General features: G+C 38.7%; 1 protein-coding gene across 1 annotated transcript; it reads right to left on the reverse strand.

The window, feature by feature from the left end:
* Nucleotides 1-266: 266 nt before the first annotated feature.
* LOC141657634 (uncharacterized) lies at nt 267-5,484 on the reverse strand. The gene is made up of 4 exons (XM_074464927.1): nt 5,377-5,484; nt 2,606-3,985; nt 1,394-2,342; nt 267-667 (listed from the first exon to the last, which is right to left on the reverse strand). Exons 1-4 carry the CDS (start codon nt 5,395-5,397, stop codon nt 414-416), a joined length of 2,604 nt encoding a protein of 867 aa, XP_074321028.1. The 5' UTR covers nt 5,398-5,484; the 3' UTR covers nt 267-413.
* Nucleotides 5,485-20,723: the final 15,239 nt, after the last annotated feature.

A 20,723-nucleotide genomic window follows, 5' to 3' on the forward strand; every position in this document is an offset into this window, starting at 1 on the left:
AAATTCATTTAAAAACATATACTTTATATTTTGCTTTTATCTTTACGGCTGGCAAAAAAAAAACTTATATTTTGCTTGAATATATTCTCATCGCTGTTTGTTTTGCGATGGCAATAAACAAAGTCAAGGATAATCATATTCATTTAAGTGCTCTTATATACAATGATAAATTGATAACGCATGTTATTAATTACGACCCGTGCATTTTCTGCACGGGTTTAAAACTAGTAAATTATTAAAATTACCTAGTGAAGAAATTGAGAATAGCCATAAAATAAAGAAATTGATGTAATTAATCACAGTTTCTCCTAAATACATTCACAAGACATAATTATCCAACATTCCTACCATGGCCAAAAGCAAAAACAGAAGCATTTCTGCCCTTGGAAGGAATTTTTGCTCAAAAAAAATTTCTAATATCTAAAATCATAGTGTGGTGCCATCATTATGTCCACAAAACTCTTTACAACGAGTTTCACGAAACCCTGAAAACAAACTAAGCAACAACCGTTCATTGGACTCGTCTCCACATTAGCCAACATACCAAGGAGATGGGTGCAAATAGGAGGATGTACTACGAATGTATCCCGCCTTTGTGGCTCTAACCTGTACGCCGCCATAATTGTGTGCTCAGATCTTTTTATAATCTCCAAGTAAATGTTGTCACCTGCAGCCAGATTGTGGATCACAATTCAGAAAATAAGCAATAATATTCCCCAGAAGACGAGTAACACATGGACGTGGCAGGACCTCTTCACATATGCCGTCATGCCTGTGTCTTACATGCTCAAGGTATGGGTTACGTCATAGGTACCCAACAGTCCAACACTTAACACTCCCAACACTTTCCCCTCTAAAGATTGGGAGGCTTGCATAGTTGCATGAAAAAAAATTAGAGAAAGACGAGTTTATAAATCAAATAATATGACTTGCCAAACGTCATATTATTTGAAGCTGTTTTTTGCCAAACGTCTTGCCATTGCAATTCAAAACCATTAAATGTTTCATCGTTTCTAATAAAATTTTGATGAGACGGCAAGTCTCCATACTTGTATCAATAAAATATAAATACTGGCATGGCCAATAACTTGACATTTAGCCTTATCCGTGCACAAGTACAAGTGACACATCCCCTAGCAAGCTTTTCCATTTTACATATTCCTTTTTTTGGGCTTGGTGAGGCAGGGTTCTGAGCTCAGAAATGTTAGGAAGTTTCTCACCTAAAGTTCTGTATTTGACGGTTGAAACGACCGAGTAGAGTACTTACCCAAAAATTCAAAAGCTAATCTACCCAAAGCATGGTCAAAATGCAGGGTTCTGTGGACGACCATGATTATAAAAATCATCTTGTATATAATGCTGACGACAATTAATAAAAAAAAAATAAACTCACCAAAGCTCATACTTCGAGTCATGCTCTGAAGTTGATTTTCCACTATTGAATGCACTTCTCGTTTCACACAATTTGCATGTTCATTCTCCCTGTTTTCTGAGGATAACCCGCCAGTGTCAGGTCCCATGCTTGATCTACTGGTGCAGGGTTGGAGTGTTCCTCTAGTAGATAGCTGGGACTGAGTGGCCTCCAAATGTATGCTGTCCAGTCCACTCCAAGCTCTGTGGCCATGAGATAAACCATCTGCGTCTGGTAAGGGTTGACTTACATGTCGTGTCATGTTGCCAAGTCTTTCAAGCCCAGAATCCATATTCGGCATGCTATGAGAATAACTTCCATTATATCTACCGAATTGTTGAACACTATGAGACGTTCCTACATGTGCTCTACCATGATGGAAAGTTGTGTTAACCCCGAGACCTATTATATTTCCCAAAGAACTTAATTCACCTCCAGTTTGACTCATTCTATTTGAAAGAATATAATGTATCTGACGGTGTATTCTACGTCTTCCTGAAACAGTAGATACCCCAATGCCAGAACCTGGAGAAGGAAGTTGAAGGCCACCTCCAGAAAACCTCGGAGAGGCGAGAAGCCCATCTCCTTGACTTAAGGGTGTTTCAGGAATTGTCACATTGAGGTCTATTTCCGACATGTTCTCATACGTCGTCTGTCTATCAGAAGCACTAGCACCTGCTCGTTGTTCGGCCATGAGACCCTGAAATTGAGGCTGTGATGAAGCAAGAACAGCTGGTCTACAACCATCACAATACCAATTTCCTTCAGGCACTTCCCGTCCAAGACCAACGCAGTATGTGTGCGCTGGTGAATCACAAACATCACAAAGCAACATGAGGGCATCATCTCCACCTTGATGGCACTCAGTACATATGACATTTTCGTAAGGATTTAAAAAGTCCCGAAGTTCCTCTTCAGAAGGTTGGTAAACCTGCATCAAACAAAATCTGGTTCAATGAAAGAAGAGCTGAATGTAGAAAAGAAAAAAGAACGAAAATACCCATTATATACACCCTTGCCACTTGCATATGTTGCATTAAAAACAGATCCAAATCACACTTAAGCAAATGGTAAGACGGAGGGAGTAGTCTGCAGGACCTAGGTACCGACAACAATGAAGGAAAAAAGAGGGAGGGGGAGAAGTAGCAAGACTTTGAGGAGCCCCAAAGGCTAACATAGTTTCAAAAACAGTACCTGATCACGCTCAGGAACTGTTACCACCGTCTTCTTTTGATCAAACCCTTTACCGCATCTCGTGGCCTTACTTATCGTCACGAATCTCTGCTTACACAATGGGCAACGCGTTTCGACTTTTGACCATTCCATAATGCATGCAAAACAGAAAAAATGTGTACAACAGTTAAGTGTTCCCCGGACAGAGCTTTTTCCCTCTTCTGTTAAGCAAATGCCACAAACAGGCTTCCCGATATCATTTCTTGTTTCCTCTGCCTTCTCTTTGCCTTTCCTGGCAGGAGGTTTATTTGGCTTACAAAAGGCTTCATCTTCCTGTATTTTTCTTGAACTTCTCAAATTTGTGGCCAAGGCTCTACAATACAGGTCGGCTTCTCTGACTTGCTCCCTTTCTTCCTCGGATATAGTGAACTCACGGTCAGATGAGTCAGAGCAAATATCTAAATCCGAATCAACAGTCGCTCTTTTCTTTCTATGTCCACGTTTTCTTTTTTTCTGGTTTCTAACAGCCGATCCCTTTTTTTTCCTTCCCTGTTTAGAAGCTTTCCTTGCTGTCCCTGCTCTTCTCACAGAAGTTTTCCTCTTTGATGTGGTTCTCCTTTTCTTGGTCTTTGACTTTGCCTTTGGAAATCGTTCCTCCTCCTCTTCCTCCTCCTCCTCCTCCTCAACATCATCATCATCATCATCCAAATGTTCAAATTCGTTGGGTGCAAACTCAACATCATCCAAGTCATCCGAGTCATCATCATCGCCACATATAACTTTTCTTCTCTTCTTTGACCTATTCACAACAACTTTCCCAGATTTTCGAGATCCTTTCCGAGTCCTTAGTTTTGGTTTTGCCACAGTTCTCCACACACCTTCTCTTTCATCTTTTTCATCATCATCATCGTCATCTTCTTCTTCTTTTTCTTCTTCTGCTTCTTCCTCCTCTTCCTCCTCTTCATACTCTTCCTCCTCCTCCTCCTCCTCCTCCTCCACCACCTCCTCCTCTTCTTCTTCCTCCTCCTCCTCCTCCTCCTCCTCTAGAGATTCAAATTCATCAGGTTTAAACTCATCATCATCTGAGTCATCATCATCGGCATGACTAACTTTTCTTCTCTTCTTTGATCTGTTTAAACCATTTTTCCTAGATTTTGAAACTGCTTTTTTAGCTCTCTGTTTTGATTTTCCCACAGTTCTCCAACCATTTTCCTCTTCCTCCTCAAAGCAGCTTTCTTCTACTAAAGTATCTCCTACTAAGGAATCCAAATCATCAGACTGCTCATCTACTTCATCGGCTTCTGCCACATAGTCTTCGTCAGAATCCTCGGAATCCATAATTTTTTTCTGCAATGTTTGGTTACCTCTTTGCTTCATATCAGCCTTCCTTACTCTCCCCGTCTATTTATCACACAAGGCCACAAGGGTAAATATTCTAGATTTTAATCAGGGAATTTTCAATGCACATTGACTTTAAAGTATAGGCTCAAGATGCAAGCAGAGTAAAAATAGTAGTATCAATGCAATTAAAGTTCCAGAACCCTAATTTCTCTATCTAGTAGAAAAAATCAAAAATTTAAAGGATCATATCAAAAATATTACCAAGAAATAATTGCGCCAAATTCCTTCTCATTTTGAGGCGTATACCAAATTTGAACTGATAATGGCATATATTAAAATTAATAGGCATTGCTGCAGCATCGATTTTCTTAACTTTCTAACCAAAAGATTACCTTCTCAAGTACAACACCATAAAACCATAACAAATAAGGCAGATACAAGCTATTCCCTAATTCCATAATGATAACCGATCTATTATGGTCTATCAGCTCAATCTCCTTATACAGATAGTTGGCCAGATTGGGAAAAAATCACTCTAATTTCCTAAGCCCTCACAAATTCTGCTACCGAGTATCACAAAAACAAGACCAATACATCCTGCCATCGGAGTAATGGACAATCAAGCACAATCAAACAAACAAATGTATGGAAAAACCCTAGATAACTTATGCTCGATCATTTGCTTGTTTTTTCAGCATAGTCCATCACAATCCAATAACAAATTCAAACAAGGCAAATCATCAAATTTCGCAAATTTTCCATTCATCCCACAAAACCAATATCATTTGACACAATCTCCGGATCATAAAATGTTCCATCATCTACATCCATCTACAATTAACCAAATCTGAATTGCAAATACAATCCCCTAAACAAAACACATGCATCAAATTGTCGAATAGGAACCGTCGTCATCCAACAAAAAATCAACTTTCCCCCAATACAAAATTCATGCATCAAATGATTGAATTGCACAACAAATTCTACTCAATTATGAACTTGATTATCAAAAATAACATCAATTTTCCTCCAAAACACATGCATCAAATGATCTAATGCATAACAGAATCAGCTTCAAATCTGAACTTTATTAAAAAAAAAAAAACCCATCAAATGTTCATCACACCAAACACAAATTCAAGAACAACCCATCACTGATTTTTCCCAATTCACCTTACCCTTAATTTAAAAAATTAATCATACCAACTCATTATTTTATTATTATTTTTTTTTAAATGCATAATTTATAGCATGCCTTAAATAAATACATCCAATTTAAAAAATTTAAGCATTACAATTAATTGAGCCACTAAAGTGAAAATGAAAGAGGTCCAAATTTATTTTAATGCAATTCTATATAATATAAAGGATTTTAAGTAAAAATATAAAAATAAAAAGAATATAAATATTAAAATTAGAAATAGAGGTAATATAGAGAGAGAATGAGGTACCTGAGAGGAGAGAGAAAGCATCGAACCTAAAGATTAAGAGAGAGAAATGTTGTGCTCAAAAAAATAGTAATGGTGGCAAAAAATTTCTCGTCGCTTTTTATAGATTTTTATTATTTTTTGTTTTTAATTTTTTTTTTCGGTCTGTCACTAGCCACCCTCAACAAAAAAAAAAAGCTAGATAGATTAGTCGACGATATGACTAATTTATTTCATTCTTTTTAGATGAACAGGCGAGTGTAAACCACAAACTTTGAAACTTTTGTCCAAAAAAAAAAAAAAAAACTTTAAAATCAGCTCAAAAATGTTCGACAAGAGTATACGATGAAAGCCGTAAGCATGTTGCAACCCTTTTGAGTTTTGACAAATATACAAAAATCGGTCTAAAATTGTTTTCAATACAAATGATATTCTATAAAATTGTAAGAATCTTCTTAAATTTATTCGCCGACTTTATATAGGTAGTCTTACTTATGACAGGTTTCTCCGTTTTACCATTAACGGATCGGGTGTATAGGACACGTGTCTAAATAAATGAAGAAAAACAAAGAGGGTTCTATAGGTTTTCGACACATTTTGTCGCGTGTCCCACGACTGTCGGTGTTGGACACAAGTACACTGCTTAAGAGGAGTGTTTGTGCTATGTAATACGAAGTATTACCACTTCATGAATCGTATGGACAAATTTTTACTAGTCCCTAGACAATTGGCCTTATATAAAGTGATTAAGTGATATAAATTCTACCTATTTTTTTTTTGACATGGATATACTTGTTTTAAACAATAATTTGTATTCTTTATAATTGATTGGTGTAGTACTTACATAACCTTTTGAGTTATTACGAAGTATTATATTTGTCGAGTGACTTTTCTTTTAAATCTCAAAGGAAATTAACCCATGGTAAAGTGGAACAAGCTACATAAACAACGTTTCGAGGAAGACGACCACACTCTACTATAATAATATAAAGGATTCACATGAGCAAGTTCATGTGCGACTCAATTTATTAACCACTAACAAAAACCAAAACAATGTATTAAAACTATTATATACAGTTCAAAGCATGAATACAATCAATAACTTAAAAACAAATCATATATATCTCCCTTTCTTATTTAAATTCATCGCCTCGACAACCTTAAGGCAATCACTCTTGATGATCATGTCTCGACTATAAAGAATCGTCACCGTCTGCGCTATTTCCAGCTCGAATACCTCACTTTTTTGTATCGTCTTCGAGAGACAACCTTCTCTCTACTATCCCTACACACTATATCAAAACGGGTCCTAACTCTCTCCTTCACCCCCGCATCCACATAAATCATAACCCAATTCTTCGGCGGTTTTGTCCACTCTTTAAGATACAAACCCCTGCGCTCACTCCTACCATAGAGCTGACCACTCTCCCCTTCCATCTTCCTCATCATTTCCTTACCTCAATGCACCACACCTCCTTCGACGGCCTTGCTTTCTCAAACACCAACTTATTTGACACCTCCCAAATTGCCTAATACCCACCATGAAATACCACACTCTCTCGCATTAAACTTCTTTTCACACATGTTCTACCCACTCCCTCGACCGCTGAAGCCCAACTCCCACCTTCACATAAATCTCCAACTCAATCTATATCCCCACACCCCCAACCCCAAACAAAAAAAAAGTAGATTTATTGTTCGTGATTTATAAGTTATTATCATTTTTCAATAACTTCTTTTATGAGGAATTTGTCACGGTAGGTAAAACATTAATTTATATTGTTTGTGGTTTTAAATAACTAAGTTAATTTATATTTAAGATTATCTAGAAGGATTATTAGGACAAAAAATGAAGGTACGGACCACAACGGAGGTAATTAAGACCCAAAATGATGGCCCTGGTCACTGTGGTGAAATCGAGCGAAAACAGTGGGAAGGGTCATTATGACATATATTGAAGGTACGAACCACATCGGAGGTCATAGAATTTTATGCACTCGTCAATAAGACCCCGTAAAAGTCAAGTTTAGGGCTGTAATTCACACCCAAAATGTCGTCTCTGGTCACTGTGGCAAAATCAAGTGAAAACAGTTGACAAGGGTAATTATAAGGTATATCGAAGGTACGGACTACAACGGAGGTCATAGGATTTGATGCACTCGTCAATAAGGCCCCCGTAAAAGTCGAGTTTAAAATCAAGCGAAAACAGTTAAGAAGGGTAATTGTAACATATATTGAAGGTACGGACCACATCGGAGTTCATAGGATTTGATGCACCCATCAATAAGGCCCCCGTAAAACTCGAGTTTAGGGCTGTAATTCAGACCCAAAATGGCATTCCTCGTCACTGTGGCAAAATCGAGCGAAATCAATCATGAAGGGTCATTGTGACATATAATGATGGTATGGACTTAATTGGAGGTCATAGGATTTGATGCACTTGTCATTTTGTCAATAAGACCCCTGTCATAATCGATTTTAGTGCCTTAATTAAGAACCAAAATGTCGTCTTTGGTCACTGTAACAAAATCGATCGAAAATAGTCGAGAATGGTCATTATGACATATAATGAAAGTACGGACCACAGCTGAGGTCATAGAACTTGATGCACTCGTCAATAAGGCCCCCGTAAAAGTCGATTTTAGGGCTATAATTCAGATCCAAAATGACGTCCCTTGTCAGTTTGGCGAAGTCGAGCGAAAACAGTCGAGAAGGGTCATTATGGCATATAATGAAGGTACGAACTACAATGGAGGTCATAACATTTGATGCACTCGTCAATAAGGCTCCCATAAAAGTCGATTTTAGCGTTGTAATTTAGACCAAAATGGCGTCCCTGGTCACTGTGTCAAAATCGAGCGAAAACAGTCTAGAATGATCTTTATAACATATAATGAAAGTACGGACCACATCGGAGGTCATAAGATTTGATGCACTGGTCAATAAGGCCCACTTAAAAGTCGATTTCCGAGCTATAACTAAGACCCAAAATGGTGTCTCAGGTCACTGTGGCGAAATCGAGCGAAAACAGCCGGGAAGGGTCATTATGACTATAACGAGGTATGGACTTAATCGGAGGTCATAGAATTTTATGCACTTGTCAATAAGACTCCTATAAAAGCCGATTTTAGCGTCTTAATTCAAAACGAAAATGTCGTCTCTGGTCACTGTGGCAAAATCGATCGAAAACAGTTGAGAATGGTCATTATGACATATAATGAAGGTGCAGACCACATCGGAGGTCATAGAAATTGATGCACTCATAAATAAGGCCCCAGTAAAAGTAGGTTTTGGGACTGTAATTCAGACCCTAAATGACATCCCTTGTCACTTTGGTCACTGTGGTGAAAATTTAACGAAAACAGTCTAGAAGGATCATTATGACATATTATGAAGGTACGGACCACATTGGAGGTCATAAGATTTGATACCTTGGTGAATAAGGCCAATGTAAAAGTTGATTTTAGGGCTGTAATAGACCCAAAAATGGTGTCCCTAGTCACTGTGGTGAAAACAGTCGAGAAGGATCATTATGGCATATAATGAAGGTACGGACCACAGTAGAAGTTATAGCATTTGATGCACTCGTCAATAAGACCCCGTAAAAGTCGATTTTAGCACTGTAATTTAGACCCAAAATGGCGTCCCTGGTCACTTCGGCGAAATCGAGTGAAAACAGCCGAGAAGGGTCATTATGGCATATAATGATGGTATGGATCAGAGGTCATAGGATTTGATGCACTAATCAATAAGACCCCTTTAAAAGTCGATTTTAGTGCTGTAACTCAGAACCAAAATGTCGTCCTTGGTCACTGTGGCAAAATCGAGCGAAAACAGTCGAGAAGGGTCATTATGACATATGATGATGGTATGGACCACATTGGAGGTCATAGGGTTTATGCATTCATAAATAAGTCCCCTGTAAATGTCAATATTGGGGCATGTATTTGGACCAAAATGACGTCCCATGTCACTATGGTGAACTCGAGCGAAAACAGTCCAGAAGGATCATTATGGCATATAATGAAGGTACGGACCACAACGAAGGTCATATCATTTGATGCACTCGCCAATAAGGCCCCCGTAAGAGTTGATTTTGGCGCTGTAATTTAGACCCAAAATGGCGTCCCTGGCCACTGTGGCAAATTCGAGCGAAAAAAGTCTAGAGGTATCATAATATCATATAATGGAGGTAAAGACCACATTGGAGGTCATAAGACTTGATTCACTCGACAATAACGCCCCCGTAAAAGTCGTTTTAGGACTGTAATTCGACAATCAAGCAAAAACAGTCGAGAAGGTTAATTATGACATATATTGAGGGTACAGACCACATCGGAGGTCCTTGGATTTTATGCACTCGTCAATAAGGTCCCTTGTCAGTTTGGCGAAGTCGAGCGAAAACAGTCGAGAAGGGTCATTATGGCATATAATGAAGGTACGAACTACAATGGAGGTCATAACATTTGATGCACTCGTCAATAAGGCTCCCATAAAAGTCGATTTTAGCATTGTAATTTAGACCCAAAATGGCGTCCCTGGTCACCGTGTCAAAATCGAGCGAAAACAGTCTAGAATGATCTTTATAACATATAATGAAAGTACGGACCACATCGGAGGTCATAAGATTTGATGCACTGGTCAATAAGGCCCACTTAAAAGTCGATTTCCGAGCTATAACTAAGACCCAAAATGGTGTCTCAGGTCACTGTGGCGAAATCGAGCGAAAACAGCCGGGAAGGGTCATTATGACTATAACGAAGGTATGGACTTAATCGGAGGTCATAGAATTTTATGCACTTGTCAATAAGACTCCTATAAAAGCCGATTTTAGCGTCTTAATTCAAAACGAAAATGTCGTCTCTGGTCACTGTGGCAAAATCGATCGAAAACAGTTGAGAATGGTCATTATGACATATAATGAAGGTGCAGACCACATCGGAGGTCATAGAAATTGATGCACTCATAAATAAGGCCCCAATAAAAGTAGGTTTTGGGACTCAGTAATTCACCCTAAATGACATCCCTTGTCACTTTGGTCACTGTGGTGAAAATTTAGCGAAAACAGTCTAGAAGGATCATTATGACATATTATGAAGGTACGGACCACATTGGAGGTCATAAGATTTGATACCTTGGTGAATAAGGCCAATGTAAAAGTTGATTTTAGGGCTGTAATAGACCCAAAAATGGTGTCCCTGGTCACTGTGGTGAAAACAGTCGAGAAGGATCATTATGGCATATAATGAAGTTACGGACCACAGTAGAAGTTATAGCATTTGATGCACTCGTCAATAAGACCCCGTAAAAGTCGATTTTAGCACTGTAATTTAGACCCAAAATGGCGTCCCTGGTCACTTCGGCGAAATCGAGTGAAAACAGCCGAGAAGGGTCATTATGGCATATAATGATGGTATGGATCAGAGGTCATAGGATTTGATGCACTAATCAATAAGACCCCTTTAAAAGTCGATTTTAGTGCTGTAACTCAGAACCAAAATGTCGTCCTTGGTCACTGTGGCAAAATCGAGCGAAAACAGTCGAGAAGGGTCATTATGACATATGATGATGGTATGGACCACATTGGAGGTCATAGGGTTTATGCATTCATAAATAAGTCCCCTGTAAATGTCAATATTGGGGCTGTATTTCAGACCAAAAATGACGTCCCATGTCACTATGGTGAACTCGAGCGAAAACAGTCCAGAAGGATCATTATGGCATATAATGAAGGTACGGACCACAACGAAGGTCATATCATTTGATGCACTCGCCAATAAGGCCCCCGTAAGAGTTGATTTTGGCGCTGTAATTTAGACCCAAAATGGCGTCCCTGGCCACTGTGGCAAATTCGAGCGAAAAAAGTCTAGAGGTATCATAATATCATATAATGGAGGTAAAGACCACATTGGAGGTCATAAGACTTGATTCACTCGACAATAACGCCCCCGTAAAAGTCGTTTTAGGACTGTAATTCGACAATCAAGCAAAAACAGTCGAGAAGGTTAATTATGACATATATTGAGGGTACAGACCACATCGGAGGTCCTTGGATTTTATGCACTCGTCAATAAGACCCCCCCCCCCCCCGCGTAAAATTCGACTTTAAGGTTGTAATTCAGACCCAAAATGACGTCCCTGGTCACTGTGGCGTAATCGAGCAAAAACAGTCGGAAAAGATCATTATGATATATAATGAAGGTATGGACTTAATCGGAGGTTATAGGATTTGATGCACTCGTAAATAAGGCCCCTGTAAAATTCGATTTTAAGGCTGTAATTAAAACTCAAAATGACGTCTCTGGTCACTGTGACGAAATCAATCGAAAACAGTCTAGAAGGATCATTATGGCATATAATAAAGGTACGGACCACATCGGAGATCATAAGATTTGATGCACAGGTCAATAAACCCCATGTAAAAGTCGATTTTAGGGCTCTAACTAAGACCCAAAATGACGTCCCTGGTCAAAATGGCGAAAATCATCGAGAAAGAAAATTATGGCATATAATGAAGGTACGGACCCCAACGGAAGTCATAGAATTTGATGCACTCCTTAATAAGGTCCCCGTAAAAGTGGATTTTAGCGCTGTAATTTAGACCCAAAATGGCGTCCTTGGTCACTATGGTGAAATCGAGCAAAAACAGTTGAAAAGGGTCATTATGTCATATAAAGAAGGTACAGACCACAATGGAGGTCATAAGATTTGAAGCACTCGTCAATAAGACCTCTGTAAAAGTCGATTTTAGTGATGTAATTTAAAACCATAATGTCGTCTCTGTTCACTGTAACAAAATCGATCAAAAACAGTCGAGAATGGTCATTATGGCATATACTGATGGTACAAATAACATCGAAGGTCATAGTATTTGACGCACTTGTAAAAAAAAAGGCCCCTGTAAAAGTCGATTTTAGGGTTATAACTTAGAACCAAAATGCTGTCCCTTGTCACTGTGGCGAACTCAAGCGAAAACAGTCGAGAAGGGTCATTATGGCATATAAGGAAGACATGGACCACAACGAAGGTCATAGCATTTGATACACTCGTCAATAAGGCCCCCGTAAAAGTCGATTTTAGTGATGTAATTTAGACCCAAAAGAGCGTCCCTGTGGCGAAATCGAGCGAAAATATTCTAGAAGGATCATCATAAAATATAATGAAGGTACGGACCACATTAGAGGTCATGTGATTTGATTCACTGGTCAATAAGGCCCACGTAAAAGTCTATTTGAGGAATGTAATTAAGACCCAAAATGGCAGTCGTGGTCACTGAGGCGAAATCGAGCGAGAAAAGTTGAGAAGGGTCATTATGACATATAATGAAGTTACGGAGTAAAACAGAGGTTATATCATTTGATACACTTGTCAATAAGGCCCCCGTAAAAGTCGATTTTTGAGCTTTAATTTAGACGCAAATTGGCGTTCCTTGTCACTGTGGCGAAATCGAGCAAAAACAATCTAGAAGGATGATTATGACATATAATGAAAGTACAGACCACATTGGAGGTCATAGGATTTGATTCACTCGTCAATTATGCCCCCGTAAAAGTCGGGTTTAGGGTAGTAATTAAGACCCAAAATGACGTCCTTGATCACTGTGTCGAAATTGAGTGAAAACAGTCGGGAAGGATCATTATGACATATAATGAAGGTATGGACTTAATCGGAGGTCATAAGATTTGATACACTCATAAATAAAGCCCCTGTAAAAGTCGATTTTAGGACTGTAATAAAGACCCAAAATGACGTCGCTTGTCACTGTGGCGAAGTCGAGCGAAAACAGTCTAGAATGGTCATTATGGCATATAATGAAGGTACGGAGTAAAACGGAGTCATATCATTTGACACACTCGTTAATAAGGCCCCCGTAAAAGTCGACTTTAGCGTTGTAATTTAGACCCAAAATGGCGTTCCTAAACACTGTGGCGAAATCGAGCGAAAACAGTTTAAAAGGATCATTATCACATATAATGATGGTAGGGACCATATCGGAGGTCATAAGATTTGATACACTCGACAATAACGCGCTCGTAAAAGTCATTTTTAGGACTGTAATTTAGACCCAAAATGACGTCTCTAGTCACTGTGGCAAAATCAAGCGAAAAAAGTCGAGAAAGGTAATTATGACATATATTGAGGGTACGGACCACATCAGCGGTCCTAAGATTTTATGCACTCGTTAATAAGGCCTACATAAAAGGCGAGTTTAGGGCTGTAATTCAGACCCAATATGGCGTCCTTTTTCACTTTGGCGAAACCAAGCGAAAACAGTCGGGAGGGTCATTATGAGATATATTGAAGGTATGGACATAATCGGATTCATAAGATTTGATGAACTTGTCAATAAAACCCCTGTCAAAATCGTTTTTAGTGCCTTAATTCAGAAACAAAATGTTGTCTCTGGTCACTCGGGCAAAATCGTTCGAAAAAAGTCGAGAATGGTCATTATGCATATAATGAAGGTAAAGACCACAACGGAGGTCATATGATTTGAGCACTCGTAAATAAGGCCCCCCATAAAAGTCAATTTTAGGATTTTAATTCAGACCCAAAATAATGTCCTTTGTCATTGTGGCAAAGTCGAAAGAAAACAACCACGAAGGGTCATTATGACATATAATGAAGGTACGGACCACATTGAAAATCATAGGATTTGATGCAATGGTCAATAAGGCCCCTGTAAAAGTCAATTATAAGCTTTAACTCATACCCAAAATGGCGTCACTGTCATTGTGGCGAAATCGAGCCACAACAATCCAGAAGGATCATTATGACATATAATGGAGGTACGGACCACATCGGAGGTCACAAGATTGGATGCACTCGTCAATAAGGCCCTCGTAAAAGTCGATTTTAGGACTGTAATTCAGACCTAAAATGGATTTTGTGGTAACTGTGACAAAATAAAACGAAAACAATTGAGAAAGGTCATTATGACATATATTGAAGGTACGGACCACATCGGAGGTCATAGGATTTGATGCAGTCGTCAGTAAGGCCCCGTAAGAATCGAGTTAAGGTTGTAATTCAGACCCAAAATGCCGTCCGTGGTCACTGTGGTGAAATCGAGCGAAAACAGTTGGGAATGGTCATTATGACATATAATGAAGGTATTACTTAATTGGAGGTCATAGGATTTGATGCACTTGTTAATAAGACCCCTGTAAAAGTCAATTTTAGAGCCTTAATTCAGAACCAAAATGTCGTCTGTGGTCACTGTGGAAAATTCGATCGAAAACAGCCGAGAATGGTCATTATGACATATAATGAAGGTACGGACCACATTAAGGTCATAGGATTTGATGCTCTCGTAAATAAGGCTCCTGTAAAAGTAGATTTTGGGGCTGTAATTCAGACCCAAAATGACGCCCCTTGTCACTATAGCGACGTCGAGCGAAAACAGTCGAAAAGGGTCGTTATGGCATATTATGAAGGTACGGACCCCAACGGAGGTCATAACATTTAATGCACTCATTAATAAAGCCCCCGTAGAAGTTGATTTTAGCGCTGTAATTTAGACACAAAATGGAGTCCCTGGTCACATGGCGAAATCGAGCGAAAACAGTCAAGAAGGGTCATTATGACATATATTGAAGGTACGGACAACATCGAAGGTCGTAGGATTTGATGCAACCGTCAATAAGACCCCCGAAAAATTCGATTATAGGCTATAATTCAGACCCTAAATGGCGTCACTGTTACTGTGACGAAATCGAGCGACAGTAGTCGAGAAGGTCATTATGGAATATAATAAAGGTAAGGACCACATCGGAGGTCATATGATTTGATTTACTCGTCAATAAGGCCCCTGCAAAAGTCGATTTAGGGGTGTAATTCAAACCCAAAATGGCGTATCTGGTCACTAAACAAAAAATAGCAAAAATAGTCGAGAAGGCTCATTATGGCATATAATGAAGGTATGGACCACAACGAAGGTCATAGCATTTGATGCACTCGTCAATAAGGCCCCCGTAAAATCGATTTCACCGTTGTAATTTAGACCCAAAATGTCGTCCCTGATCACTGTGACGAAATCGAGCGAAAACAGTGTAGAAGGATCATTATGACATATAATGAAGGTACGGACCACATCGGAGGTCATAATATTTGATGCACTCGTCAATCAGGCGGCCGTAAATCTCGATTTAGGATTGTAATTCAGATCCAAAATGGCGTCTCTGGTCACTGTGACAAAATCAAGCGAAAACAATCGAGAAGGGTCATTATGACATATATTGAAGGTACAGACCACATCGGAGCTCATAGGGTTTGACGCGCTCGTCACTAAGGCCCCTGTAAAAAGGCGTCCCTGGTCACCGTGGCGAAATCGAATAAAAATAGTCGGGAAGGGTCATTATAACTTATAATGAATATATGGACGTAATCGGAGGTCACAAGATTTGATGCACTTGTCAATAAGACCCTTTTAAAAATCGATTTTAGTGCCTTAACTCAGAACCAAAATCTCATCTCTGGTCATTGTAGCAAAATCGATCGAAAACTATCGAGAATGGTCATTATGACATATAATGAAGGTACGGACTGTTGGGGTTGGTGTCCTTAACAGTTAGTGCAAGGACTTATAATTCTCTAAAAGGATCAAAGGGTATACTTTGTATCATAATCAGTTGATCCACGTTTATCAATAACGGTTGGCTTGCTAGATAAGTTTGACGTTATTGTCATACAGATGGCGGTGATCAACTGGTCCCTAAAAGTCACACCTATAGGATACGTCTTGAGTGATGTGACGGTATGAAAATACAGTCATATAGATGCCAAATTTGACTAACCAGTTAGTCTGAGTTATTTGACTAATAATTAGTCTAAATGTGATGTTGAGATATCATGAGCTAAAGGCGAATTAACCAGTTAATTCGTAAAATTAAATATAAGCGTTTTATATTTAAATTAAATGTATATTGAATATAATTATACAATATTGTTTTGTCGGACATGTATTAATAATTCAACTAACCCGTATTATTAGTTGATGCCTTAATTTCCGATAACCGATAACAGTTTATAATTAAACCGCGTCGTATACACTTAGCAAGTTTTGGACCGGACCACGAGTTTAAGTGAAGAGGAAATGGAAGCCCATTTCTCTCTTACTCACTCGTTTGGCAATGATACAAAGAGGGAGTCCCTCCTCTTTGTAACCGAATATTCATTTGACAAAAAGAATTAGGGTTTTTGGGAATTGTGCCTCCTGAATTCCGGATCTCACATCCAACACAACTCACAAAAACTATCCTCTCAATATTGCAAAGGCAATTAGAGGAATTGATCTAGCACAAGGGCATTACTCGGACTATCTTGGGTGCATCGTTTAGGAGGAGATTTGCTTTAATCTCTCATTGCCTTTTGCACTAGGACCGAAGGTTATTTCTACATCTTTATCGTCTTCATCATGTTTTTGTTTTATGACTATAAACTACATATAAATTTTACGTTATAATCCTATAAAGAAAGGGTTTTATACGGATCTAACCCTACAAGTGGTATCAGAGCGAGGCCACGTAAATTTTTATATGTGTTTTTCATCAAACGATTGTTGAAACGATGAATTTTGTTCAAAAAAATGGTCTCGGCTGCCTAATTTTTGGTCTCGGCATTTTTTTTTAAAAAAAATTTGCTGCGTTTTTTTTTTGTGTTTGTTGGAAACCGTGTCTAGTTTACACGGTGTTGATTGTCTTGTTTTAATTTTGATCTTTGCATATTGTCTATGTAATCGATATTCATCGCTATATGTTAAAGATCGGTTAAAATCATTGCATAAAATTTCGTGTGGCAATTTTTATTTCGGCAAATCTGTTTTTTTTTGAAAACCGTGTGGCCTTTACTTTGTACACGCCCTGTTTTTTTATTTTTTATTGCATTGATTTGCGTGCCACAAAATTTTGTTAGATCGTTTGATCTCTTGTTTTCGTGTTGTTCTTAGCGATTTGTTGTTTTAATCGATAATTACAACAAAATGTGAAGAACATGTCAATTGTATTTTTATTTCAATCCGGATTAGAGTAAATTGCAATTGTGTTTTAATCAAACCGCTTTGTTTTGATCTTTCTTTGCTCACAAATTGAGCCGTGTGAAATTTTTTTTTTGGCCTTTAGAGGCTCTCGGCATTTCGCCGTTTTTTTAAAAAAAAATTTTTTGGCCCTGGCATCGTTTCACGCTCAAGATCTGAAGAAAAAAAAAAATTTCTGTTTTTTTTTCGCCCCTTTATGCATAAAACGTTTTTATGCTCTCGCTTGTTAGTGAAACGGTTCACCCACATAAATTAAAGTTACTTTAAAAATTTAAAGTAACGGATTATATCGAATTAAAATTAAGTTGATGAAGCGGTTTTGTCACATAATTTTAATTATCTTTGGTGGTTTGGATAAATTAAACATAATTACGGAATTATGTCACGAATTAATTTAATTTAGTTGATGCATTATATTTATCGTTTTATTATATATATTTTGAATGTTTTGAATGCCTTTTAATTACGTATTTAATTATTTTGCAAACGGTTGTAACTTAGTGTGGCCTTAGTAAAACGTGTTACCGTAATGATGGAACACGGTCTTGGTTGTATTTTGAGATCTCGTATCTCCATTTTTATTTCTTTTAATTACAGCTTTTATTTAGAATGTAAATAGGTTTATATTTGTAAATTTTAAATTGTAATTCTTGAGAAGACTAAAGATGGAGACCGGATGCTCACTCCCGCTACTTGGATGAAGATGGAACATCAAGACAAGCTTTTCGGGTCCAACGGTGGATTCCAAAGTTGTATTTTGTTCTTTTTACTAGGATAGGCCACACTAGGAATTTTTATTTACGTATCGCATTCATTTATTTATTTTATTGTAACGATAGCTTGCATCATTTTCCGCCTAAAACCAAACCACCTAATTATTGCATGAAAACTGACACATATAGAGGTCACGAGTTAGTTTTCATTGACATTCGTATGTCACACGATCATGCTAAGCCATCACCTAAATTGATTCATTCACGCAGACGCTAGTTTTTCGTTCACTTAAAATGAATTATAATTAAGTTGATGGGATCTTCCTCGTATAAACCAAAATTGAGAACGGTCTTTATAGGTCAAACTCCAAGGACTCCCTTCTTCGTCGGTAGGCATACTATGACCCCTTCTACGTCGGGTAAATTGGAACCGATTGACTTATTTTATCTCAACACTATGGTCACTCGTACGATCCTGTGACTATGGTGGACTAATAGATAGGATTTACAGAAATCTATCGACCAAGAGTTCTTCCAGAAGAATTAGCTAAACAGTTGGCTTATCAATTTACAGAAATTGAGTCTTGGGATCACTTGTATCTTTCTTGAGGGAGATCAATTATGCAAGTGCGAGAGTCTACATGTTTTAAAATGAATTTTAAAATAGACTTAAATCACCTCGATGAGTTGCTTATTTCGTTTTGTTTTTCTTTCTTTTCCGGTGTAGATCACGATTTTAAACTGCTAAACAACAAATGGCTGGTTCAAGTGATAACCCAATGCCAAGTGCCACATTGGACCGTGAGTCCCGGCTTCGGATCTTCATGAATCGGATGAATCGCCTCTACTCGATCAAGAATGATGGATCCAACTTCGCGGACCGGGAGGCGGCATTACGGAATGCTTGCCGCCGACGGAAGCTCAAATATCTATTAGAGCCACTCCCGGCAAACCCAGTCCCACGGCTAGAGTCTTGAAATCACCAAGTTTAATGATTTCTGTATGGAAGCGGGTGCGATTAAAAACGTACTCATTTTTGCAATGGAACCCAATTTGCCGAAACGCTTCATAGCCCATGGTGCAAACAAGATTTTCACCACGCTCACTAAGGAATTCTCGAAAGCACCGAGAATCGTGACCTATGAGCATACCACTCGCTTCTTTGATGCGAGACTCGAGAAGGGCCAACCGGTTAGCCCACACATTCTCGGCATGATTGAGAATGTCGAGAAACTGGAGACCTTTAATTGTAACATCAGCGAGAATATTGTTATCGACCGTATTCTTCATTCACTCCACGATGGTTATTCGCAATTTAGAGCGAATTACTATATGAATGATTTGAAGAAAACTCCCCATGAATCGCACTCCTTCTCGTACATGCATCGAGAAGGACATGAAGTTCAGTGGGAGCATGAAACAAGATGTTCTCGTTGTGTCAAACAAAGGGAAAGGTAAGGGCAAAGCTCGGCAAACCTAGCGAGGGTAAACCGAAGTTTAAGAAGTCGGGTCCAGGTAAGAGTGGGCCTGGTGAGTCGAGCAACTCATCAGGCGCGACAAAGAGCAAAACCGAAAACATGGAATGCCATCACCGCCACAAGATCTGGGCATTGGAGGCGGACATGTCCTGTTTATCATGAGGACATAAAAGCGGGTCGCGTTAAACCTGTTGGTATGTCTTCTCCTTCTACTTTTATTCATATGATTGAGATTAACCATGCAAGTTACGGAACTTGGGTACTAGATACTGGTTGTGGTTCTCATCTGTGTAATCATGTGCGGGGCCTCCGAAATCTCGAGCCTCTCGTAAAGGGTGAGGTTGACTGCGTGTTGGGAATGGAGCAAGAGTGGCTGCCATCTCAAAGGGGACATATGTGATCCAACTTCCTAGCGGATTTGAGTTATCATTATATGATTGCTATTATGTTCCTAGTCTTTCGAAAAACATTATTTCGGTTTACGCACTTGACAAACTTGGTTTTCATTTGTAATAGAAAATAATGCTTGCATTTTCTCTTTACACAATATGATTTATGGCAAGGCAGTCTCCTTGAACGGAATTTATGTTTTAGATCAGACGACCGAAATATTACACGTAATGAATAAAAAGTTAAAGGTAGGTGATAAAGATCAAACATATCTATGGCAATCGCCGCATGGGACACATTAATGAGAAACGCGTAAAACGGCTCATTAAAAATGGAGCTATCTCGGCCTTTGATTTTCAATCATTTGGCACGTGTGAATCATGTCTCATCGGTAAGATGACTCGTATTTCCTTCAAAGGTGTTGGAATGCGCGCTGCTGACCTATTAGGGCTCATACACACAGATGTATGTGGACCTATGTCAATCACCGCACGAGAAGGCTATAGGTATTTCATCACTTTCACGGATGATTTAAGTAGATATGGTTATGTCTACTTAATGAAGCACAAAAGTGAATCTTTTGAGAAATTCAAAGAATACCAAAATAGGGTACAGAACCTACTTGGTAGAAAGATAAAAACACTACGTTCAGATCGTGGTGGCGAGTATCTTTCTCACGAGTTTGATCAACACCTTAAAGACCGTGGGATCGCCCTACGCTTAACTCCACCTGGAACACCTCAAATGAATGGTGTG

The sequence above is a fragment of the Silene latifolia genome, chromosome 5, assembly GCF_048544455.1.
Source record: "Silene latifolia isolate original U9 population chromosome 5, ASM4854445v1, whole genome shotgun sequence".
NCBI lineage: Eukaryota > Viridiplantae > Streptophyta > Magnoliopsida > Caryophyllales > Caryophyllaceae > Silene > Silene latifolia.